Raw genomic sequence first — 26,858 nt, forward strand, 5'->3', positions numbered from 1 at the left:
TACACACTTTTTCCTTGCCAGAGGTTGGTATGTATGCATATGGTGTCACTCACTTGCAAGGTCTATAAACATGAAGTCATATACATAGTAGTTATGGTTACAAGTAAAGATGTGCAGCCTGCTTGTTTGGAAAGATGGGACAAGATGCCAGTTTGGAAGGGGGCTCAGTTTTTGTTTGCATGAACATTAGCATTACATTTAGCTCACACTCATATAGGGTCTTGGCATCCTGTATTCATACGTTCATACCTGGAATCATTAAACATGGTGAGGGAATGCACCTTGACAAGTACACATCCTTATAACGAAGGTCACTGTGACTCATATTTCATGCTTCACTGCTCTGATAAAATTTTGTTTATTTCTCAAGTACAGTTAATGTCAAAATCATCAAGCTTGATGGGTGCTTGCATATTCATTAGTAACACACATAAAGCAAAAGGTTACTGCTACCTACAATTCTTGTTTGACTACCATATGTTTTGTGTTTGCATCATGCCATGTTTTTTTTCTTCATATGCACTCTTTTGCCTGTACATAGGGCAATGAATCTTAGTGAGGGGATAAATCTTGACTAATACTATACCCTTATCTGAAAAAAGTAGGTCACCAAGACCCATGTTACTTGTTTTACAGACTTTGTTTGAATTTGTTTTTATTTTATTTTTCAAGCACTGTTCATGCTACAATGATTATTCTATAATCAACAATTGATGCATTATGCATTGTATCGCACCTTCATTCTCGAGAAGTATCTACCTGGTACAATTACAATCTTGCTCAAAATTATGTTCCCCTTCTCACCTTACTAAATTTAAACCATACCTTGCTTCATGCACACAAATGTTGCAATGATAAATCCAGCCTATTGTGAGGAGATGCAAGAACTAAATGGAAATGATGAACTATAGGGGTTGGAACTTTGTGCAGGTAAAAGACAGTTTTTTACTTTTATGTTGTATACACCATTCAAGGTACTTTATACCGTTATAACAACTACAGTTAAAATGAAGGGAGACAAAACCACATCATTCTCTTTATCAAAAGAATGTGACATTTGTATGATGGGCATATTTCTACATTGTGGTTTTGCTTCCTTTTATTTCAGTTTCTGCTGTTATAGCGGTAAGTATCATGCATGAAGTATACAGTATAATTGTACTGCCATTTTAAACTGCATGAGAGTATGTTAAATCAATGCAACTCATCATGTAAACTTTACTTTAAAAAGGTCAAGGTTTTATCATTACACTGTTTTATTATGCAGATGCACAGAGTAAGGTATGGTTTAAAATTTGTCAGTTATGAGGGGGATGCATAAATTTTAGCAGACTGTAGTGGCGATTATTTTTGGATATTGAAGGTGAGGTGCAATTCATAATGGATCAGTCACTGAATATGAATGATACCATGCAGCTCATTTTACCATGTCAATATAAGTCATTTTTATCACTAATACCATGTAAATATGTCATTTTTTCATTAGTACCATGTCAATGTCATTTTTATCATTATTACCATGCCAGTATAAGTTATTTTGATCATTAGTACCATGCCAATATAAATCATTTTTATCATTAATACCAGTCAATGTCATTTTTATCATTGATACCATGTCAATATAAGTCATTTTTATCATTAGTACCATGTCAATGTCATTTTTATCATTAGTACCATGCTAATGTCATTTTTATTATAAGTACCATGCTTGTGTAAGTAATTTTATCATTAGAATCATGCCAGTTTAAGTAATTTTTTTCATTAGTACCATGCCAATGTCATTTTTTCATTAGTACCATGCCAATGTCATTTTTATCATTAGTACCATGCCAGTACAAGTCATTTTTATCATTAGTACCATGCCAATGTCATTTTTATCATTAGTACCATGCTAATATAACAGCAATTTTTATCATTAGTACCATGCCAATGTCATTTTTTCATTAGTACCATGCCAATGTCATTTTTATCATTAGTACCATGCCAATGTAAGTCATTTTTATCATTAGTATCATGCCAATGTAAGTCATTTTTATCATTAGTACCATGCCAGTATAACAGAAGAAAGTCATTTTTGTCATTTTACTGGCTTAGAAGAAATATTTGCATATAACACAAGACTACAGGTTTTTATGCATGCCATGTACATACTATCCGATCTAGAATCCTAACACTTGTGATAGGATGCACTTGGCTATCCCTCTCTACAAAAGTAGGTTATTATGACTTTTATTTTATGCTTAATTGGATCAAATGTATGCTTCCGTCTTGAAAATTTATAATTCATGGATTATTCCTTGATCCAGCACGATCAGCCTGACATAAACACATAATCATCATTCTGATTTGGTGATGTGGTTGTTGAAATTATCTCAATCGTACTATTTTCAGGTGGGAAACACGGCAGTAGTTCTAAGTAAATCCACTAGTCAAACAGCAGTTACCTCTTCCAGTCAACCGACTAGACCTCGAACTGCTCATCAAAGCAGAGTTTGGATTCCACCCAGAGCAGAAACATCCCAAGGGCAAAGATCAATTCCAAGACGTACTAATCAAAATAATGACCATGAAGATAATGAAATCCCATCACAAAATGTCCCTGAATCTCTCAACCAGTCGCTAAACACTTTTCATTCACAAGGTGCATGTAAGACCCATTCAGAACCTATTCCAGGTACGAGTATATCACATGTATCAATGGAAACAAGTGAATCATTTGTAGTTGGGACACTAGGACCTCGGCCAGGAATGCCAAGTATTCGACCAAATGCAATGAAAAACAGACAGAAGCAGCTTGAGACTTTATTAAAATATGAAAAGAAACTTAGGAAGAGTAGTGATTCCGCCAGTGAGGAAAGTGACAAAAGAACTTCAAAATCTTCTGCAGTTACTAACGGTAGATCAACCAATAATGTCTCTCGGACCTCATGTACCAATGTTCACGTGTTGGATCTGTCAAAAGTTGTCTCGTCAAAAGAAGTTACATGGCGACCAATATGTCTATCATATGATGAGGGGTCACCTAAGACAATATTTTATTCACTAGTTCAGGGGCGGGGAGAGTTGATAATGTTTGGAGGCATAGAGAAAGACATTCAAACTATGCAAAGAGGGGTCGGGCTGAAATCTCATGTCGTCAGCAACACATTGTATTTGTTGACTCCTCCTGAAATTACACTGTAATGGGTCACTCAACATACATGTGTACAAGTCAATTCATACTGCACATACCCAGATCTGCCATCATGTGATGCACCATCAGATCTAGGTCTATGTAGCTTATAAAGAGTTATCAGTTGAACAAACAGTGTAGACCCTGATCTGCCAGCACATTATGAACTGACAGATCAGTCTGTGTTGTTTGCATCTGGATCCAACTTTCAGCTGAGCACATATTTGAAAATTGTCTGCATTTATTTAAGAAATGGTGGCTCTGAAATATTTTGTGTATTTCTTATCCATTTCAGCTTTAATCTCTAAAACAGTAATTTAAGTAGTAAATGGAATAAACAGCAAATAATTCAGATTAGGAAAAAATGTTATTTCATATTGCCACACCAAAAGAAGAAAACTCGGTAATTTATGTCTGTCAATACAGCATTCTTCAGCCGTCTCAGTATTAATGAAATATTAAACATGGAGACTACCAAAATATGATTGCAGATGTAGGTTTGAACTTGATCCCACCCCATATTCATTAACAACAGAAAACTTTTCATCAAATTTCTCCTGCATTTAAAAAAAATTGGTTTTTTTGGAGCATTGAGAGACAAATATTTCAAGATACAGCATTTATTCAATACTGTCTTTACTTCAGTTACAATAGAGAAAATATGTTTGTGAGATTGACACTCAAACAATCAAAAAAAATTCCATAGTTACATACTCTTGGACATTTCATCACATATGTATGTACCTGTATTTAATACTAATATACAGTATTAAACTTTGGATTCATTATGAGAAATCTCTTACTTCTGTTTTCCTTGCAAATATCTACATATTGTTTCCATTTATTAGACCAAGTGTTTAAATGTTATGCCATAATTACATACAACGTCCTGTATTAATGTAAAATTGAGCCGTGTTACAAAGCAAGAGCTGAAATGATGACAACAATATCTGTTGTTAATATCAGTGTTTTTGTTGTGATGCAGTACATGATATTCCCACACCATATCATGATGTGCAGCAATAAAGTGTGTGCCATATCTGATATAATAACATACATGCCAACCATTATGCTTTTGGCATAATCATTATACATTTTTTCACTAAATTACACCTTTAAATGTATTCGGATTATGTTTTCAGTACATTCCCCTCCCAAAAAATTGATAATTTGTTTTCTCATTTTTATTAACGTCCCATTAATCCCACAGAATCTATTCTAGGAAAGACGGCTTCTATGTAACTACGATATAAGAGTATGCCTGTCTGTAGACTTTCATGTACTTTCCTACATTATGTTCTATTTATAGCAGCTACCCTATTTCCAAGAAACATGCTGGTTTCTACTTTCAAACCTTTGACCTCGGTTTCTATTTATAGCAGCTGTATGGGTTAGTAAGGAGAGAACAAACTGGTTTTCTAACTTCTAATCTTTGCTTGCAGATTCTTTGTTCTAAATCATATCTGATTCAGAACCAGCCTGTAGGTATTAGGTGCTAAAAGTCAAGTCAGATTTATTCAAGTCAGTCATTGTGTTAGAGCAAAAATTTTTTTCAAATAATTTCACAGATGGATTAGGAAAAGACAAAATAAAACCCGATTCAGAGATGAATACATGAATTACTCAATACAGCATTCCATTCTAGGGCAGCGTCACGCTCCTCGCAGGCTGTGTGGAAAGGATTCTAAGATTAGTTGTGGTGGTAAAACAAAAAAAAGCGTGAATCAGCTCGTTTTACTAACTCCAATACTAAGGTAACTTTTTTACAGTAGAACTAAATTGTGGACACGAATTTTATAAATGCAGAGGCATTTTCTACTGAGTTCTTAATAGAACACAGGCTTCCCCTAGCGATAGAAGACTACATTGGTCCTTACTTCAAACGATGTTTCCCCCGATTCCAAAATTGCAGAAAGTATGCATGTGCAAGAATAAAATCATCAAATATTGTTTGGTGTTTAGCAGAAGATACTTTACTTCTTAAAGTTGCAGAAGCCATACAAATTGAGCCGTTTAGTACTGCAGCAGACAGGAGAGGTGTTTATGATGAGAGAAAGTTGTACCCAGACTGTGTAAGAGACTTTGACAAGGAAAAGGGCAAAGTTAGAGTGCTCTTCTTTCATTACCAGAATTAACAGTAGATTCCACTGGAAAAAAAAACATTTTTTTTTATTTATTTGCTTGATAATACTTTGAATAAACATAAGTTGGCAGAAATGTATGGGGTTTTCAGCTGACACTGCATCAGTGATGACTGGAATTCATAAAGGAAATGCATTCTATATTTTGAAAAATGTCTCCATCATTGTACATATCAGGTTGTCTCTGTCATATGATGCACCATGCTGCAGGAAAAGATGCTGATAAATTAGAATGAGAAATCCTGAAGCATCAATTTGGAACACTACCCGACAATGTACTTCATGTGGACAGAGTTGATTTTTTCATCTTATTTGCCAGCTAAAAGACCCAATAACTAGAAGATATCATTTCCTCTTCTTTATCAGGTTATGAAAGGAAAATTGGTTCTTACCATTCTAATTAAGACTGTGAGAGATTGTTCAGTATTGTTGACATAATTCAAACTGAATTCAGATCCAGGCTCTGTAACCCACCACTTAGTACTCTACTGGAGTGCAAAACATTCATAGTCTCAGCTGGTACAAAACATGTATAGTCTCGGCTGGTAAAAAAGTGTTTTGAAATGCAATATGAGAGTCTGTTGCTTTTTAAAGCTCAAAGTGTTATATATGAAAACTTGAAGCAGTAATTGATGATAAAAGTCCAGAGGGATAAATAAATCATTTTGTACATATGCTCATTTAATTTTTATCAGATTATATGTGGATTACTCTTTTCTTTTTTTTGTCCACTTGGATTACTCTTTCCAAGTCAGGGGTTGGCATGTATGTAATACCATGCTTCTAGCCTGTATTGCAGGAGGCTGCAGAACACAATGTTGTTTTTGATAACTTCCCATCATGCATACTTGGTACCTTGGTACTTCATCTCCACACAACTTTATCGCATGACCATACTGGTTGACAGATAGCACCTACATTGCAGTAACAAAGGGAACTAACTCTTTACCATAGGGATAGAGTGATATTATCAATGTAATCTTATTATGATAAGCTTAAAAATCCTATTCACCCAAATAATAGCTGAAGCACCCAGTTTCGGTATTGTTTTAAATATGTCCATGTAGAACCTTTTCAAAATTTTTACACTAAGACATGAATATTGATTAAGTTAAAGAACATTTTACTACCCGTTTGATCTCAGCTTCACCTGGCCTGAGGTAATATTGTAGAAATAAGCTTATGCCAAGATAATTAGGGGGAAGGGGATAAAATCCAAGCGAAATTTTTAAGACATGACCTGTCGTCGGATTTATACAGGGAGAAAATCAACAATGGAAATCTAGATTTAAGACAAAATTAGTTTGAAATACACTGGTATATTGCAATCTTACATTTGTTACCCCTGTATAATACAATCAATAATGCATTGAGTACTTAACATATATATGAAACTGGCATTAATTTGACTATATGTCACATGTTCTTTTCATGTATCAGTCACATCACTAAAGAAAACAATTGAAAACACATGGTAGTCCTCATTTGATTTATAACATTTTCATCAAATACGTGTCACGAAATAATTCCCTGATATTTATTGTCACCAGTAGCACATGGTTGGATAGTATGTCTAAACGCTACATGTACTTAAGTTGGCCTTGGTTTTGTTCAGACTGAAACAAATATAATCATTTTGCTGAGACTACCAAGGGGATGAGGCTATTTATAAGGAAATGAAAACCCATTAACAGGTGAAAAATTTCACAAACATTGCAAGATGCTACACGTTTAACTTCCATGATCATGGCCAGATTTGTAGTTTCAAGAGACTGTAAATTCTGTGTTTTACATTGCTGTTGGTAGACTTTGTAAACGTTAGGTTACACAGGAGTCTGATCTTTTTTCAATAAAATACAACAATCTGTGACAACATGGAATAACTTATTTGTAACATGTTGTATATTTATTGTATTGGTAAGGTTATTTTGTGTTGTCACAAATTTTCATCATAATTTATCAAACTAATGTCGTTTCAATCACCAATATCTTTGGAAAATGCATAATTTATCAGATTTCACTGCTTTTATTCAAGTTTGTCCTGACTTCCTTTGTTGAAGGGTGCTTTGTTTTTTTTTGAGACTGTAGCAGGCTTACTTTAATGAAGATTGCATACCATTATTAAAGTCTATGTGAAAGGCCAATCTGCAAACAAACACCCATTTGTTATAATGTAACAGCATCATTAAAGACCAGCAGAAACATGAAATAGTTTTGTACAGTTAATGAATCTATGTGTCAGAACTGGCAGCTTGTTGACATCAACAATTAGAAAACAGGATTTCTCAATTTGGGACAAATGGCTTCTTATAACAAAAGCATTTTTTTTTGTCTCAGTGTTGACAGAAGCATGCTGATAATAGAGCATGGGCCTGGGACTTCACATTTTCCTTGATATAGGCTGCTTATTGACATAAGTGATGTCGATACAAGTGGGCAGAACTGTACTGGATTTACAAAATTTAAGTCATATTGTATAAATCTAACATGGTAATGTAACTTTGGACAGTGAAATACAGTAAACCAAAATGGTTGGAGCAAATGTTAAGATAGTGAATTATGATGACAAAGCTGGTTGCATGGAAATAGGCAAATATTATGGTAACTATTACAGTATGTATCATATTGTGACCTGTGTATTGTGATAAATGTCCTATCGGTAGTAATAGATTACAGCATTCTGTAGCAATACAGAGACGATACACAGCCAAATTCAAACATGGAGGTTTGCAGTAATAACTCCATGAATAAATGTACTATACAAGCAAGCAGCCACATTATACAATGTTTAATGAATTTTATACGTAACAATCACATATCAGATCTCTACATTCATAATTCTGACAAAGACCTAGAAAGTATTGCATGCAATTACATGTCTCTGTAGCTACGATGTCATAATCTTGGTTGAGGCTACAATCTGCTCCTACAGTGAAGCATATGACACCAAAGACAAAAGGATGACTGCAGTTACAACCTACTAAGTACAGTTATGTTTTTCAGTAAGTTATGCTAATGATCTAATGATAAAGTTATTTAGCCTATATCAGGCAAATTATATTGAAATGTTTATGCTAACTGAACCTTGTCCGCCATGACAGATAACATGAGATTCTCATGGTAATTAATTTTGCAAATAAGGCTGGCTATATTTTGATATTCTATGATACATAATTCAATGCATATCATAATACTAAAATCTGTTTACCTTTCCCAATAAGGATGCAATGTCCTTGCATAGTACACAAAAGAAAGGCTTTAAAGGGAAGTAATCAGCTAAACTAATATGGTGGATGATTCAAATGAAAAAAAACTCGTATAAAAATGGTACAAAATAGTTTACACATTTTTCTACAATGATGTGCAGCAAATCTGGTATTAAATAAGAGTAATATTTTCTTTTAGTATGTGTCAGAAACCTGTTAAAATTTCTATAGTAGGCTGAAAAACCACTGGGTATGAATTACTGATCCGTTGATAAACAAAGGCTTGTGTTAGTACCAGGTACACAAAGTATGGGGACTAATATTAGTAATAATGACTCAGCAGCTCTCATGAGGACCTCAGTTCTGTATTTGATGAACCAACATACCAAGCTTTGCTTTGCAAAATCAGTATCTAAAACAAACATTAAACTTTTTTCAAACACGTTAAATCTTACCCCTCTTGGAAAACAAAATACAGTAGGAATGTATACATCTTCAAGATTCACTCTGGATATGATGTACATGTTCATCATTAAAAAACTTTTGATGCTGAAAAATGTCTACAAAAATCTGACATCTATCAGAGATCTTACTGAATTCAATATAATTCTTGAACAAAAACGTGATAAAGTGTCTATAAACAATGCAACATGTACTGTAACTTAGGACATGTACAAAGCAGCTTTTGATCCATCTGTAACAAGTGATCAAAAACCTTTGAAAAATGTAACTATTCATGGCCAATGGACAGACAATTGTTGAACAAAACTGCATTCAGTTTCAACAACTTGAGTCTCTCTCTCTTTCTCTCTCTCTATATATATATGTGTGTGTGTGTGTGTATGTATGTATGTATGTATGTATGTATGTATGTAATCATTAATTTTGTCCATAATATTGTAAATAAATAATTTTTCTCTATCAGGAATTAAACATTTCACAAATGCACAAAACACAATATTCTATTCTATTAAATTTTCCCCTTTCAAAACCATTTCCACACTCCTCCATCATCTAACTGCTTTGTAACTTTCTTGCCCCCAACAAGTTTTCTTATGCCACTTTTTATTTGCTAGAAATCTTCCTGACACTAGGGAGGAAAGGACTCCGCAAGATCTGCATATCCATGTTTTTTAAGGGCCTTGGCAAGAACCCCAATGGGGCCTAGTCCTAAATAAGTGGTTTTCCTCCAGTATAGAAGAGTTCTAAAGGTCACCTGTACATCTCCTTCTTTCCTGTAACTGACATAAATATCAGATACTTTTGAATCCTGCACAATGTCTTTGACTGAAATAGAAACATAGGACATGGTCAACTTAATTAAATGCTTATTTTTCATATCAAAAGTTTTATTCCACTTGAAATGAAAATATTCTCAATCACTACTCATTAATTTAATCTCAGTCTATTTGCTGGTATGTCTATATACCTGTATATTTACGCACCTAATATATATTTAAGAAAAAAAATGTTTTCTTGTGAAATTACTGTAAATCATCTATATGCTTGATATATGCATACAAAAACTTATATGTCCAGTGTGACCCCGCTATAGCACACTCCAATACGTCATGATTTCGGATATCACATGATCATAGCATGCCTCCTGAAATTTCACATACATGTATTTTTCTCATAATCCAAAACGTTTTTCTGCTTAAATGTATGAAAAATAACATGTTAAAAGTTTATTTTCATTGGGGGGGGGGAGATTACGCATGAATTCTGCTATAAGATGATCACTGTGTGGCTCTTGAAATTTCATATGCATTTTTCTCATACATAAGATACTATGTTTTCTTCTTAAAAGTATGAAAAGCAACATGTAAAAAGTTTATTCAGTGGTTGCAATGGGCTTTGCCAGCATCATAAATTAAGATTTTGTTTCCTTACTGGCAAAAAATTAAATGACCTGGTGATTTTGTGGGCAACAACAATGTTGGCTGTTTAAAACTTGTAATATACAATGTTGGGTTTGGAATGTAGAAATTCAAAAACACCGCGAAAGGAAAAGGAAGCTATAAACTTGGATATAAAATACATTGGAATCTGTTATATCATAATCCGCTTAAGGTGATATATTGTCTGAGTACTGTATGCTGTGATACACTCAACATGGCTAAAATTGACCAAAATAAGCTAATTCTTTTTTTTTAAAATGTACCTAGAAATGATAGTTTTGCTGCAGCTTTAAAGAAAATTGATTACCTTTGAAACATCAGTCATTCTGTATAAATACTATGCAAATGAAAAAATGAAAAGGTCTCAATCAGTGTTCTGCAATTACATGATGTTGCCACTGCAATAACAAACAGGCATTTGTTTGGTCCTCCAACGTTGTCCATTAGCGGTGACTTTAATAATACATTGCAACCTCCATCAAAGCAAACTGACTACAATCTTCGGTAAAAAAACAAAGCACATTTCATCAAAAGAAAATCAGCACCAACTTAAATAAAAGCAATGGAATATGATGGATTGTTGCATTTTCGAAAGTGACTGGAGCATGTCTAATGTGCAGCGAAAGTTTCCTTTTTAGCAGGAAAAAAGTGTATGCTTACGATCGCTACCAGTGATGGCATAAAACGCAAATTAAATTTCCATTCATTTGAAACCACAGATATCTTGCTGTCAAGTTAACTGAACATGAAGCATTTCACAAAGATGTTTGTGAAATGTTTTAATATGTTCATGTTTTCATTTCCCCATAAATAGTCTCAAACCCAAGGTAGCTTGGCGAGATGATAGCTGTCTGCAGCTGACCAAAATTTAGGCCAGTTTAAGTACATGTAGCATGTAAGCAACTATAGTCAAATGATAATGACAATAATATCATAATGAATATTTAGCAACACATTTGTTTACAATGGAATATAGGTCAAAATTAGGACTACCATTTATTTTATATGTGTGTTATTTGTGTTTCCTAACAGGATGTGCCTGATACATGAATTCATGGATGTTTCAAATACATGTACAATATTTCACACATTATGGATTGTACTACACAAATGTAAGTCATTATACAAATGTATCTCAGACCATTTTATGTCTTTATTAATCACAAGCATGTATTTTTGCACCCCTTTTATTAACACCCACCCCAGCCATGTTTTTGGTACATGCATCATTTTCTTCAGCTAACTGACTTGGTTGGTTATAGTATGACTCTGTCTATAATGTGGTCAGCTTCCAATGACCCCAACCACTGTTTACTGAGGGACAGTTAATACACTGGACACATCTTTGGGGACGTCTCATCAAATGGAAACTACTTAAGTTTCTCAGAAAATTGGTAAATCTGGATAAGAGTCAGCTACAACTCGAACTATATGTGACACATTTAACCACCCTATAAATTTACTGCTCCTCATTTCTTTGAAAGTCATGGGGAGAGCTCAGCTTCTCTAATTTCTGGCAACACCCATATAATTGCATATGATACAGACCCTGATCTCTGATTGAATAATGTCACACAAATCTGGGTTTATGCTATTCACTCACCTTGTGATTCCATACAGTTCAGACCCAGATCTGTGAATATATATGTTCCACAGAAAGAATTTATGCAGTTCACTCACCTTGTGATTCCAGGAGTACGGACTGTGATCTGTGAATATATATGTTCCACAGAAAGAATTTATGCTGTTCACTCACCTTGTGATTCCAGGAGTACGTACTGTGATCTGTGAGCACATACTGTCCAGCATCAGAGTTAATGCCATTTATTCACCTTATGATTCCAAACATACAGTACAGACCCCAATATGTTAATGTCCCACAGATCAGGGTTAATGGCGTTCACTTACCTTATGATTCCAAATGTACAGTACAGACCCCAATATGTTAATGTCCCACGGATCAGGGTTAATGGCATTCACTTACCTTATGATTCCAAACGTACAGTACAGACCCCAATATGTTAATGTCCCACGGATCAGGGTTAATGGCATTCACTTACCTTATGATTCCAAACGTACAGTACAGACCCCAATATGTTAATGTCCCACAGATCAGGGTTAATGGCGTTCACTTACCTTATGATTCCAAACATACAGTACAGACCCCAATATGTTAATGTCCCACGGATCAGGGTTAATGGCGTTCACTTACCTTATGATTCCAAACATACAGTACAGACCCCAATATGTTAATGTCCCATGGATCAGGGCTTATGGAGTTAATTTACCTTATATCAACCATACTGTATGCTGGCACATTGTGAGACAGCAAATCTGGGTCTACTCTGATCATGTCAGAAGTGCACTATCATATAATTTTGGTACTTACGAAATTGACTCACTACTGGATTGAATCGGTTGTCCTTGTGCAATTCATATGCAATCCTTGACATCTCCCAATCTTTAACTGCTCGTGTTGATTCTGCATATTTTAATAATAAAATCAAATTATTATATTATTTTAGTTCCCATATTATCTACTAGGTTTAAGATACTGCTTTTAAACCATGTATATAAGTAAAACAGTTGTTTTCAGCACATTTTGTTTGCAGTATCTTTATAAGTATAGACATTTCTATTATTGAAGGATGGAATGTAGTATTAATTGTTATGACATACAATATTAAAGGCCATACATTAATTAATAAATCAGACTTAACTTTATTCTGAACTATACTGCAAGTCTCTATTTTCTATGCCATGTTGCAAGTCTGTCTTTTCTATTCTATGATGCCAGTCTATATTTTCTCACCATGTTGCCAGCCTATATTTTCTATGCCACGTTAAAAGTTTATATTTGCTATGCAATGCTGCAAGTCTATATTTTCTATGCCATGTTGCAAGTTTATATTTTCTATTCTATGCTGCCAGTCTATACTTTCTATGCCATGTTGCAAGTTTATATTTTCTATTCTATGCTGCCAGTCTATATTTTCTATGCCATGTTGCAAGTCTATATTTTCTATGCCATGTTGCAAGTTTATATTTGCTATGCAATGCTGTAAATCTATATTTTCTATGCAATGCTGCAAGTCTATATTTTCTATGCCATGTTGCAAGTCAATCTATTCTATGCCATGCTGCAAGTCAATCTATTCTATGCCATGCTGCAAGTCTATATTTTCTATGCAATGCTGCAAGTCTATATTTTATATGCCATGTTTCTAGTCTAAATTTTCTATGCCATGTTGCAAGTCGATCTTTTCTATGCCATGCTGCAAGTTTATATTTTCTATTCTATGCTGCCAGTCGATCTTTTATATGCCATGTTGCAAGTCTATATTTGCTATACCATGCTGCTGGTTTATATTTTCTATGCCATGCTGCAATTCTATATTTTCTATGCCATCCTGCAAGCCTATCTTTCTATGTCATGCTGCAAGTCTATATTTTCTATGCCATGTTGCAAAGTCTATCTTTTCTATGCCATGTTGCAAATCTGTATTTTTCTATGTTATCCTGCAAGCCTATCTTTCTATGCCATGCTGCAAGTCTATATTTTCTATGCTATGTTGCAAGTCTATTTTCTATGCCATGTTGCAAGTTGACCCTTTTCTATGCCATGCTGCAAGTCTATATTTTCTATTTTATGCTGCCAGTCTATATTTTCTATGCCATGTTGCAAGTCTATATTTGCTATGCCATGCTGCTGGTTTATATTTTCTATGCCATGCTGCAAGTCTATCTTTTCTATGCCATGCTGCAAGTCTGTATGTTCTATGCCATGTTGCAAGTCTATATTTGCTATGCCATGCTGCTGGTTTATATTTTCTATGCCATGCAAGTCTATATTTTCTATGCCATGCTGCAAGTCTATATTTTCTACGCCATGCTGCCAGTCTATATTTTCTATGCCATGCTGCCAGTCTATATTTTCTATGCCATGCTGCAAGTCTATATTTTCTATTTTATGCTGCCAGTCTATATTTTCTATGCCATGTTGCAAATCTATATTTGCTATGCCATGCTGCTGGTTTATATTTTCTATGCCATGTTGTAAAGTCTATCTTTTCTATGCCATGTTGCAAGTCTATATTTTCTATGCCACGTTTCCAGTCTATATTTTTTATGCCATGCTGCCCGTCTATATTTTCTATGCCATGCTGCCAGTCTATATTTTCTATGCCATGTTGCAAAGTCTATCTTTGCTATGCCACGTTTCCAGTCTATATTTTCTATGCCATGTTGCAAAGTCTATCTTTTCTATGCCATGCTGCAAGTCTGTTTTTTCTATGCCACATTTCCAGTCTATATTTTCTATGCCATGTTGCAAAGTCTATCTTTTCTATGCCATGCTGCAAGTCTATATTTTTCTATGCCATCCTGCAAGCCTATCTTTCTATGCCATGCTGCATGTCTATATTTTCTATGCCACATTTCCAGTCTATATTTTCTATGCCATGTTGCAAAGTATATCTTTTCTATGCCATGCTGCAAGTCTATATTTTTCTATGCCATCCTGCAAGCCTATCTTTCTATGCCATGCTGCAAGTCTATATTTTTCTATGCTATGCTGCAAGTTGATATATTTTATATTACATGATGCATGTCTATTGTCTATGCATTAAATGTACACCATAGAAATATGACTTATGCTTAAAGTTGGGAGTTATCACAAAAGAGGGAAAGTAGGTTGAATAGTTTTATTTTATTTGATATCTTATTCACTTTATATACATTTCGCTTTGTTTTGGAACTGTCCAGCCATGAAATATCTGTTAAAATCTGCTTGTCTGGTCCATAACACTGTAAAGGTTAGTACGATTTTCATTACATTTTGTCCAAATTTATATCATGACTAGATATGAGCTGCCCTTTCCTCAGGGTCAAGGGAAAATCTAAGTCTATGACATATCCATGAATTCAGCTCAAATATATATCAGGATGAGATGTACTACATACAACTGCCACACATCCTGCCTTGTGATCAAAGTTAAGGCAAAGGGAAACTGGTGAATTGCATCCATATCAGGAGTATAACTTTAGAACCACTTAAAATGTTTTATAACCAGCTACGTATCACACATCATCACTATGCTCCTTGTATCAATGTCAAAGCAAAGGAAAATATAAATCTTACCTCTATCCATGTATAACTTTTGAGACAATGACTATATTTTAATAACACTTTAGCCAGTTATATATTATAATATACAGATAGGGTGTCACATGTCACAGCCATGCTACCTACCTCAAGGTGAAGGCCACAGGATATCAGTATGTGACTCTGACTGGTATCCTTATGTACAGTGTAACTTCTGAACATGTATTTAATGAAAAATTAAGTTAAATATCACTAAGCAGTCATAGCCACACAAACACTGTAAGGTCAAGGTCGCAACAAACGAAAATATAAAACTATAACCTACGTAGATCTATATGTGTAACTTTATAACTAATGAAGATATTTAAATTTTAGCCCTTGATATTTCTTGATCTGAGAGTGTCTACATCTATCGCTTCAAACAATAAATTGCAAAGATGAATGTACGGCATTCTGTACCATGGCTGACAAATCGAGATAATAACTTTTTAGTGAAAAGGATCAGACCAGGCCTGGTATTCCTGAATATGTATGAACAAAAACCTCTAGTTAAATGTCTAGAATCTTGACCAGTTTACAACTTTAATTAAAATAAAGGTCCAATCACATAACTTGTGCCACTCAATTAGACTGCCAAATTTCATTAGATACTTTATTTACTACTTAAACGTTAAGTCCGACTGCAGACTACAAAAATCCAGATTTGCCACTGCATAATGTGCTGTCAGAAACGGGCCTCTGCAGTTTGTAAGGAATAATCAGTAGTTTCTGATGGTGCATTATGCAACGGCATTTCAAGGTCTAAGTTGTTTGCACATCATATACAGGTATATGTGATATCGGATGGGGGAACCTTCAGCTGTGGCTTAAATTTCAAGGACAAAATGTGAAGCTGGGGCTTAAATTTCAAGGACAAAATGTGAAGCTGGAGATGCAGTGTCTGACAGCCATATGTTTATAAACTGAATCTAAAACTCCTGTTCCATTGTTTAATCTCCATTCCATAAAAGACAAAGACATGAGTGTGTGTGTTTTGGATTTTTAACATAGCTTTAAAACATTTCCAGTCATATCACTAGAAAGTGTACAGTGTGGCAGTTTATAGTGATGTCTAGCACCAGGGCATCATGCCACAGACATGTAGCATCATTTCCCACCCAGTCACATTATCCTGACAATAGGCTGACCAGTCCAAACACTAACTTCTTAATACTGAGCACCTAGCAGGGCAGCTGTTAGTACCATTTTTATAAGTCTTTGGTAGGACTTGGCCGTGGTTTGAATCTGCATTCTCCCGCATCTGTGTCGGATGCTCTAACCACTTAGGCCACCAGAGTGGTTGAGAAAGACATGAATCTATCTGAATATTATTTTATGGCTAAAGACACCACCTGATGATGACATTTATTGCTTTTTGTAAATCATAAATCTTGAGTATTCCAAAGATACTGGTTACCATAGATTTCTGGATATCTGTCTCTTTTTGGTACTACTACAGCTGGAGTAGTTGTATTGCCTCCTGTGGCTACTCCTGCCCCCTGGGCTACATCCATCTGATCCTGACCTGCCTCATCACTTGTACTCCCTAAGTGTGTCGTTTGACGTACCATTGTTTTTTTGGACAGTGAGTTAGTGTAGAGAGCACTCTTCAAACCTGATATGGATAAATATATGACAATAATCTGTTGAAATTATGTGTAAAAGAATAAAATACATGGTAATCACAAGAATTAAACCAATAATCCACCAATACCACCAAAAAAGTCTCTGCATATAATTTTTTAAATCTTTACATTTTGCTTGCAAGAAAAAACTCCAAGTTTAAAAAAGACAGAATTTAGCACAGATAATTTTCAAACTTATACTTTCTTCTTCTCCTAGCACATTTATTGTTGGATGCTACTTAAAATTATCTATCATCAGTACCATGTCACTCATACTCCTTGGTTTTAATTTTTTCATTTATTTACAAAAGTGCAGAGAACAATTCCATAAAGTTGACAGATTCACGAAAAGGCATGAAACAATCTGCAAGTATGGTCATCTAGAAAATTAAAATGAAACTTAAAAGCAACACTTTAGCAATTAAAACTTCAAAAATAACAACTAAATCTTTATTAAAAATGGTCTAGGCCATTAGAGTTGTTTGAACAATGCAGATCAAGCAATTGAAGTGTCACTGGGAGACCAAGCTTATTAATATCAAAGACCAACAAGTTGTTCTTTTCTGATACCACAGACAGTAATATCAAAATTTGGCAGTAGTCAATATAATTTGGCAATCTACACTTTTTAATAATACATGGCCCATTTATCAGCAATGGACAAAAAAAAAAGCAGCTAAAAATAGATTATTTGAGAGAATTTACTATTATTCCTAGAAATCAATTTGGAAACTGCAGCCACTGATTAGAACCTATATTGTGTCTTCAGCTGTTAAGTCAGGCATATTTCCTTTCTTTTCTATTTTGTTGTTTCTTGTTTCATTGTAGTCCAGACTTACAACTCTACAGTCTTAAACTAAGTAATAGAAAAGAACAAAAACCAACAAGTTTAGTACAATTCAACAAATAATTTTTTCTGTTTATCACTATCTTTATATAAAACACTAAGATACAATAACAGAATCAGGATAAGGGTCATAAGTTCATTTCTACAACATCCTAAGTTGTCAACACAATCGTGTCTATTACTAAAATCTAAAAAAAAATAAACATCCAATGGGCAATACCTATATCTTGATCTCGGATCCAAGTAAATATGTTTACCTCTAAGTGTGTGTGTGATTTGGATTTTTAACATAGCTTTAACAATTTTTCACTCACATCGCTACAATGTCTGCAGTGTGGCAGTTTGTAGTGATGTCTAGCACTGGGGCATCATGTCGCAGACATGTAGCATGATGTCCCATCCAGTCACATTATCATGATACCAGACTGACCAGTCCTAATACTAACCTCTTAATGCTGAGCACCTAGCAATGCAGCTGTTAGTACCATTTTTATAAGTCTTTGGTACGACTCGACCAGGTTTCTTACCTCTAAATAATAATGATCATAAAATATATAATCTAAAATCATAGACATTAATGAGGTATGTAATATGTTGTTTACAAAAAAAGATATGTCAGGTAGGCCCAAACTCCTACCCTCAAAGGTTTATTTATGCACACAGATACAAAGTAAATTCTTTTGCAAAGTCTGGATATAAAATATACCTTGAAACCCTCCAAGTCAACAATGGGACAGGTTTCTTTTTTTCTATCACTGTTTTTTCATACATACGTATATATATATATATATATACTGATGAAACAAATGAAAGAGTTGAACTGACAAAGCTGCATGAATAAAGATTCCAACTATTTTTCATGTTCATCTATAGTCTGATAATACAAACCCGTTTGTTTGTACCCCCCTACCGATTTAAATAATGGAAATATTTAATTTGATAAAAAGTGCAAGGAACTTAGTCAATTCATTCATTGACTTATAGTTTCTAACCTGACTCTGATTAGTGTGGCCCTAATACCGTCATCTTATGCGCATTTCATGCTTAACGGAAGTTTTCAGTGCAATAGACGGACATGCTCGGATCCATTTCCAGTTTCTGGACAAGTCCACTTTTATCACGACTACAGATGTACATACATAAGTCGTCTGCTTCCGATATTTACAATGTTGAATCAAGCAAAGGAAAATGACAACTATGCTTTTCATGTGGATTTTACAAGCGGTTTAATTTCTATGTTCATATATGCAGAGGGATATAATTCCAAACTCTCAACGTTATGTAATGTATGCAATTATTCAGCATTGCCAAACAGGATGAACTACGTCATTATGTTGTCTGATGGAAATAAGCTAGCCTATAGTGTATGCAATATGGCGCCGTGTCAGTATGTAAAGTCAGTTAAGCATGAAATGATGCAGGGGATGCCAGCATTAGCGCCATTCTGGTCACAGTCAGGTTAGAAATTATAAATCAGTGATTCAATTGACTTAGTTCTGTGCAATTTTTATCACATTAAACGTTCTCGTTTTTTAAATCGGTAGGGGGTACAAACAAACGGGTTTGTATTATCAGGCTATAGTCAACATCATCTTTACCAGGTCAGAGTGCCTCCCTAATAAATGGGCATAATCATGCTGTTTACAACATAGGTGATGTACTAGATGCTAATTTCATACAATTAAAAGCCAATTAAAAAAGGACAGTTGATGATGCAGGTATATCCACTGGTGTGTTTCATCTCCCCAAAACAGTTTGTACACCCCGCCCACCCCAACCGCTTTTTAAAACTGAAAGTAAAAAGTGGCCAAACTTCGGTAAATTATATATATTATAGATGGTAAACTATGCTGTGGAACATGTGGATAAATTCTGTCATAAGTCTTTCACACTGCTGGTTTGGCATTAGTCACTGGTAAAGTCTCTCTCTCTCTCTCTCTCTCTCTCTCTGATAGGTTCAGTGCTTCCCTATGAATAAATACGGGTCCAGGACTGTCGAGGCGAATTCCAACGTATTTTGTACTGTATACGGTTTTCATTATTTAAAATATATATTTTTTAACGTGATGGCTTTTTCATAAGAACAATCACAGACGATAAAATCTTACCGATCGATGTGGGTGTCAGGTTGGAATAAGCAAGCGTCGAATTGTATAGCCTGGTTCCCGGCCCATATTTAGCTTCTCCCACATTGGACCCGGTTCTTGGAAATTCGCTATGGTGGCAGGCGCGTTATTAAAAACACCGAAATACACACTAAAAAACCGAAATACTCATGAACATAAATATATTATGATTTGTGTATATTTGAATAATAATCAGAAAGCAAAATAAAACTTGATTTATGTGATTTTTATAAGAATTATTTACATTTGTCTATTTTTAGTTCATTCGTGAAAAGAAGACACTCGGTCATTCTTGATTAGACAACTTTTAAATCGTATTATGAAATTTGAGCAAGGAAGCAAGAGAACCGGTACATTTAGACGTATTTGTTGGTCTACGGTACAATATGGTTGTCTTTCGCACTAGGAAAGCCGTTTCGCGAGTGTGTTCGTACAGTCTCAACAACAACAAAAAAATTGTTATCAAATTATGAATTATACAAGCTGCGCATTAAATTCATACATATAATGCTCACGTAAAACCGATGGTGTAAAAATATTTGCGTGACCACTGTGCTTATAACCAGAGAGACGTTTTTACGTGCATCAAATGTCGTTAGCAATATGTAAACATGGCTGAGATCAAGTACAGCAATTTCTTCCAACCACCATCTTCGCTAGCCAAGGCTCTGACAGATAGGGTTAACATATCGAAGCTGTTCAACCACCTTCTATGTTCAGATAATGAAACGAGCTCAAAACTCTAAATGGTACCATTTAACACCCCTTACCTATACTGGAATGTGAATTAGTTACGTTTTTGTTCAAGATAAATTATTTAGTCAGTCAATGATTTTCATTTACCTGTGTTCAACAAATTCATGAACAATTTAAATGAAGCACTATTCGGATGCGATTTTCGTACCTGTGACATTTGTCTTTATTTAATGTTTGTGGCTGGATATAGCATTATATTGAAAAGAAGTCTACATAAAATAGTATTTTACGAAATCACGTTTTGTTTTTAATCCAGTGTCACAAAAACTGAACTAATTAAAGTAATGTTCAAAACAAGTTATTGTGACATACTTTGTGTCTAGAATAAGTTACTGGAAAACACAACACAAATATATTGAAAAGATACTTCTTAACTTGATGACGTATTTAGTAACGTGCTTGGGGCTAGATCATAACATAAGATTGTTCCATTGCATCTGTTGATTTTCATTGCTCACCAGACCGGTCACTGTCATATGAAACACAGTATACTAAAATTACGTCATTATTTAAAGCGAGCGAGGGTCATGTTTTAATTTGGATACGTTTTGACTTCGGGTACATTTTGGTTTGAGTACGTTTTGACTTGGGTACGTTTTGTTTTAAGTACGTTTTGTCTGTAATATGCCGGCTGTACCTGTTGGATAATACAGCCATGTATCAACATATATGTTGTCATTATGACATTCCGATAAGGGTCACAAATACTCCAGATCCACAGCTCTCGATGAACGATTGATGAATGATCTTGAATGGACCACACCGTACGGCCTGCTGAAAGATCCTCCGGAATCTCCTTACACCGCAGACTACTTGGTCCGGAAACTTTGGCCCCTCACATTAAATTGACCACTATATTCCGTCGAGCATCATTCCCGATATCACCAATGACAACTAATTGAGTTCAATGACACTTGGAACAGCTAAAAATGCAACAAATGAACCTTGTAAGACACGAGACATACATCAAAATGTGTTTAAACGTGAAAACAGTGTTGTTGTTTTGTTGTTATTCGTCCTTAGAGTTCGAAGATGACCATGACATAAACGACTGGTTTGGTTTCTATGAGTGAATAGCTGTTACGGTCAATTTGTGATGTGAACTGTCTGTAGCACACTGACCAGAGATTACGCTTCTGTTTACATGATCAATAGACGATGTGCTGTTTTTGTGAGATTTACGCTGATCAAGTTTCTGCACTGCATTGGCAGTTCTTTTCCACTCAAAATATGTAGCTGCATTATGGACATCCTCGCTAGCCAAGGTTTCGATATACCAACCCTATCTACACCATGGCGGATCGGGCAGATATGTTAGTGCTTTATCATAGCGACATCTATTGGATTTCACGAGTTGTCTCCCTCATTATGCAATGCTACCTAACCAATAGCGTGCAACAGCGGTGAAGTGCACATCGGCCGAAAATGGTGGAAACAATTGACTCCAAACGGATACTTTGTAAGTTTAACATAGAAAGTTTGACGACGTACCAGATACAAGCCTTTACATATGCATTTGAATGAAAGGTATTCTTATAAACACGGACCGGCAGAGGAAAATTGCTTACTTATGAGTCCATTCAAGTTAAGTGCTCTCCAGTTCTCGATCATGAAGGAACAGTGTTCAAATTTGAACAAATTAATTTTGGTTGGATTCGCCACATCCAATGAAATTTACAGACCCGAAGCACAGAAATATCTGCTCGATCCGCCAAGGTACAGATAGGATTAACAAATCGGAAATCTTGTCCTGTCATCGTATCCTCATAAGTTTCATCAGACAGCCCATGTAAAAATGGTTCAGCTTCTTGTTACGGTGCCAGAACACTGTCCAGGTTTCGCAAGCAATCAGCAGGATCGGCAACACAATGGCTTTATAGAGCTTAAGATTTGTGTGTATACTGATGCTTCTGCGCTCCCACACAACTGCACGTAGTTTTCAAAAGCTCGCGCTCGCTTTTGCAATTTGGCATTGATTTCATCATCGATGTTGACTATATGTGATTGTGCTGCCAATATAGTTGAACTCGCCTACTACCTCTAGGGTTTGGCCATTTACTGTGATGGTAGGCTGTACATAACATTTTCCTGTTGCGGGCTGGTGCATCACCCCTGTCTTCTGTGTACTAATTGTGAAACCAAAATTGTCACAAGCTAAAGAGAAATGGTCCATACTGAGTTGCATGTCAGACTCAGATATCACCAACAGTCACTTCCTGTGACCTCGACTTGCTTATAGTCTTCTCAGATTGAACGAATTGCCGTCAGTCCGGTATCTTATGTCGATCCTAGTGTCATTGTCATGGAAGGCATCTCTAAGCATGGCGGAAAACGTCATACTAAAGAAAGCTGGGGCAAACACAGAGTTTTGCTTGACAATGAAAATTACATACGTACCTTCTCTTTAGCCATGCACCTAATATGCAGTTTTTGCAGAAAGCAAAACCTAAGAGGACACTCAAGCATCATTAAAGAAATAGTTATATGTGTTTTATTTACTTTTTCGAATATATCTCCTCTCATAACCACGGACAATGCATTCACACTTTGTCCATCAGCACTTTATCGTAAGAGTAGAAGCTCACCAAAAATATAACATTCTCTCGCAGGCACTCTATAATTCAGCCGCACCTTCTACAATCATACATTCTCATATTCCAGAATACAGACCAGTTTATTTATGCTATAAGCAATTCATACGTCGCCAAGATTCAGGCTGTCTTCATCCACAAAGAGGTACTGGTTCAAAGGGGGTACACATCAACAAGCATAGAAATCACGAATGCAGTTCATCTTCAAAACTCATTAACTATTTTGTTTGTATTTTCATCTTTGACAGAAGTACGAAACACGTTACCGAAGCAGCACAGAAAAGACTGTTTTCAGTCATATTAAGTACGAACCGTCTTTATCACTCCACAAATAATCTTGTTAGTGGGCTCTTTCAACTATGTGACTTATACTGACGATATTTATTTCTGTCCACAAAATCAGCTCTTGTGGCTGCCTGCTGCGAATGTTAACCTTAGTATTAAAAACAAAATATAGATTTTTTTTATTATACACACGTTCTATCTCCATGTACTATATTTGGATACATTATTGACAAGTTGTTTAAGATATGACCAATGCTATACAATCTGTTACCATGTGTAGGTCTGATGTCAAGTCAGAGACACAGGTTATCAGAGTAGAGACACTTGTTGTCAGCGTCGAGACACTTGTTGTCAGTGTCGAGACAATGGTTATCTGTTTAGAGGCAATGGTTCTGAGTGTAAAGACAGTGGTTGTCGATGTATAGAAAATAGTGATCAAAGTAATTATGCAATCACGTGCGCGCCTCAAATCAAGCAAAATACACTGGTTGTCAGTGTAGAGCTCATGATTGTCACAGAAAATCTGTAATCACGCGTACGTTTCAAGTCAAGGTAGTGACAAATGTTGCCAAGGTAAATATGGTATCATGTGTACATCTCAAGTCCAGCTTATCAATGTTAATATGCTTAGACTATTATTGCTAATGTTTGTATGATTTTGCTCTTCATGAAAATATATTTTTGAACTTTGCAAACTGTTGATTCAGCTGGAAATATGGAGAATACACAATGTTTGGTGGGGTTGTATAGTCTTTAATATTTGTATTATCGCCAAGTGGAAGAATCAAGTCTGAGACTTGTTAAAGTTGTATTTGTTGCTATGTTCATGATTTCCTCTCTCGTCACGTAGTCATAACTAAACGAAATTCCACTTTTATATTTGTTTGTTGTCGATTGCGCGAATGATTAAAATGTAATCATAGTGTTACATGACTAAAAACTTTCCACTTCATTGCCTTGATTTCAATCTTCTGTTACTTATGTCGCTTTATAAATTGTATATTTAAATCTGAAATTCTGTGGAAATGCAAAGAATCAGTGGACAATGATCTGTTAGAAACTGGGAATCTAGTAGACAATGATCTGTTAGCAACTGTGAATATAGTGTACTATGATCTGTAAGCAACTGATAATCTAGTGGACAGTGATCTGTTAGCAACTGATAATCTAGTGGACAATGATCTGTTAGCAACTGATAATCTAGTGGACAATGATCTCTGTTAGCAACTGAAAATCAAGTGGACAGTGATCTGTTAGCAACTGTGAATATAGTGGACTATGATCTGTTAATAACTGGGAATCTAGTGGACAGTGATCTGTTAGCAACTGTGAATCTAGTGGACAATGATCTGTTAGCAACTGTGAATATAGTGGACTATGATCTGTTAATAACTGTGAATATAGTGGACTATGATCTGTAAGCAACTGATAATCTAGTGGACAGTGATCTTTTAGCAACTGATAATCTAGTGGACAATGATCTGTTAGCAACTGATAATCTAGTGGACAGTGATCTGTTAGTAACTGGGAATCTAGTGGACAGTGATCTGTTAGTAACTGGGAATCTAGTGGACAGTGATCTGTTAGCAGCTATGAATCTAGCTGACAGTGATCTGTTAGCAACTGGGAATCTAGTTGACAATGATCTGTTAGCAACTGGGAAGCTAGTGGACAATGATCTGTAAGCAACTGATAATCTAGTGGACAATGATCTGTTAGCAGCTATGAATCTAGTGGACTATGATCTGTTAGCAACCGGGAATCTAGTGGACAGTGATCTGTTAGCAACTGATAATCTAGTGGACTATGATCTGTTAGCAACTGTGAATCTAGTGGACAGTGATCTGTTAGCAACTGGGAGCTAGTGGACAATGATCTGTTAGCAACTGATAATCTAGTGGACTATGATCTGTTAGCAACTGTGAATCTAGTGGACAGTGATCTGTTAGCAACTAGGAATCCAGTGGACAATGAGCTGTTAGCAACTGATAATCTAGTGGACAATAATCTGTTAGCAACTGGGAGCTAGTGGACAATGATCTGTCAGCAACTGGTAATCTAGTTGACTATGATCTATTAGCAACTGGGAATCTAGCGGACTATATAGTTTTTGATCCAGCATATTTTTACAAAACCTACCTTTAAAAGCAACTTCTTAACTTATCAAGCATAATGTCTTGCACAATCCAATTGTTTTCTAATTGATTTAGGTAAATACAAAGTTGAAGATTTGAAAATGCAACTAATGAAAATTCTTATTAAAAAAGTGTAAAACAAAAGGGAGAAAAGAATTTTACATGAAATTAGTAAATAAACATACCCAATCAATACAATAAACCATCATGCTTTGCAAAACGAGATAAGTGTTGGAACAAATGAGTACAAATGTGTGGATATACGACGGATGGAGTTTTCAGAGAAAACTTTGAATAAATAAACGACAATATTAACTCTTGCTCTGATTATTTTAATAGAAATACTTTAATTAGAGAATATGCTGACCAGTTTCAGTTGTTTGTTGGTGACTAAAACACAAACGGGTCGTGATTATTTATCTTAATTAGCCCAAAGAGAGACATTTGTATTGCCTGTAATAGCTGTGCTGTGACTTGTAGTCTGTTTCGGAAGACTGTCCAAACAGTATCTTGCCATCTCTCCGTGTTTTTGTTTTATTTGTATTGGCAGTTAATGGTCTTGCAGTTTTGATCGGATATGTAAACAAAACATTTAATTTATGTCCACCATTAATTTTCAAACAGTACAGTATAGCAGTACCTGCGACCATTACAACCAATCCAAATTTTCTGTTTTTCTCATCGCCAATATTGTTTTAGGCATTGCTAAATTTCGAAATGTCATCTAAGCGTTCGAGTAGCAAGTAGTGCTGGCGACAACGTGCATTCTAGAAGCAGTTATGCACAATCACGTTGGCTCCACACAGGCCCAGTCATCCTGCCAGTTGGGACATCACCAAGATCCTTCTTTTCTACCTAAATTTTTACTTTCTTTGCATTCTTTTCATACCCCCTACACTGTCTTGTGCCATTGCGGATTGTTTTTCAAGT

The 26,858-nt window shown here is 35.3% G+C and overlaps 2 protein-coding genes across 2 annotated transcripts in view; one reads left to right on the forward strand and one right to left on the reverse strand.

Annotated features, from left to right (window-relative positions):
• Positions 1 to 3,967, forward strand: part of LOC149782357 (F-box only protein 42-like) — a 37,669-nt gene extending 33,702 nt beyond the window's left edge. Inside the window, exon 8 of the mRNA XM_089933735.1 lies at positions 2,392 to 3,967. Within this exon, the coding sequence (XP_089789861.1) occupies positions 2,392 to 3,183 (792 nt within the window). The 3' untranslated portion in view covers positions 3,184 to 3,967. The remainder of the gene's footprint in view (positions 1 to 2,391) is intronic.
• Positions 3,968 to 6,616: 2,649 nt separating this feature from the next.
• Positions 6,617 to 20,240, reverse strand: LOC149782359 (uncharacterized). The gene is made up of 4 exons (XM_089933736.1): positions 20,144 to 20,240; positions 16,981 to 17,178; positions 12,810 to 12,902; positions 6,617 to 9,806 (listed from the first exon to the last, which is right to left on the reverse strand). The coding sequence occupies exons 2-4, from the start codon at positions 17,132 to 17,134 to the stop codon at positions 9,610 to 9,612; spliced, it is 444 nt and encodes a 147-aa protein (XP_089789862.1). The 5' UTR covers positions 17,135 to 17,178; positions 20,144 to 20,240; the 3' UTR covers positions 6,617 to 9,609.
• Positions 20,241 to 26,858: the final 6,618 nt, after the last annotated feature.

This window comes from Sinohyriopsis cumingii, chromosome 15 (assembly GCF_028554795.1).
Source record: "Sinohyriopsis cumingii isolate HCF-2022 chromosome 15, ASM2855479v2, whole genome shotgun sequence".
NCBI lineage: Eukaryota > Metazoa > Mollusca > Bivalvia > Unionida > Unionidae > Sinohyriopsis > Sinohyriopsis cumingii.

Excerpts from the sequence above, each read along its gene's own strand:
- LOC149782359 (XM_089933736.1), bottom strand. The coding sequence starts at position 17,134 with ATGGTACGTCAAACGACACACTTAGGGAGTACAAGTGATGAGGCAGGT. Across the intron at positions 12,903-16,980 it reads CAGATATCCAGAAATCTATG|AATCAACACGAGCAGTTAAA; the intron begins GTAACCAGTATC and ends TAAAATATGCAG. Across the intron at positions 9,807-12,809 it reads TCCAGTAGTGAGTCAATTTC|TCAAAGACATTGTGCAGGAT; the intron begins GTAAGTACCAAA and ends TTTCTATTTCAG.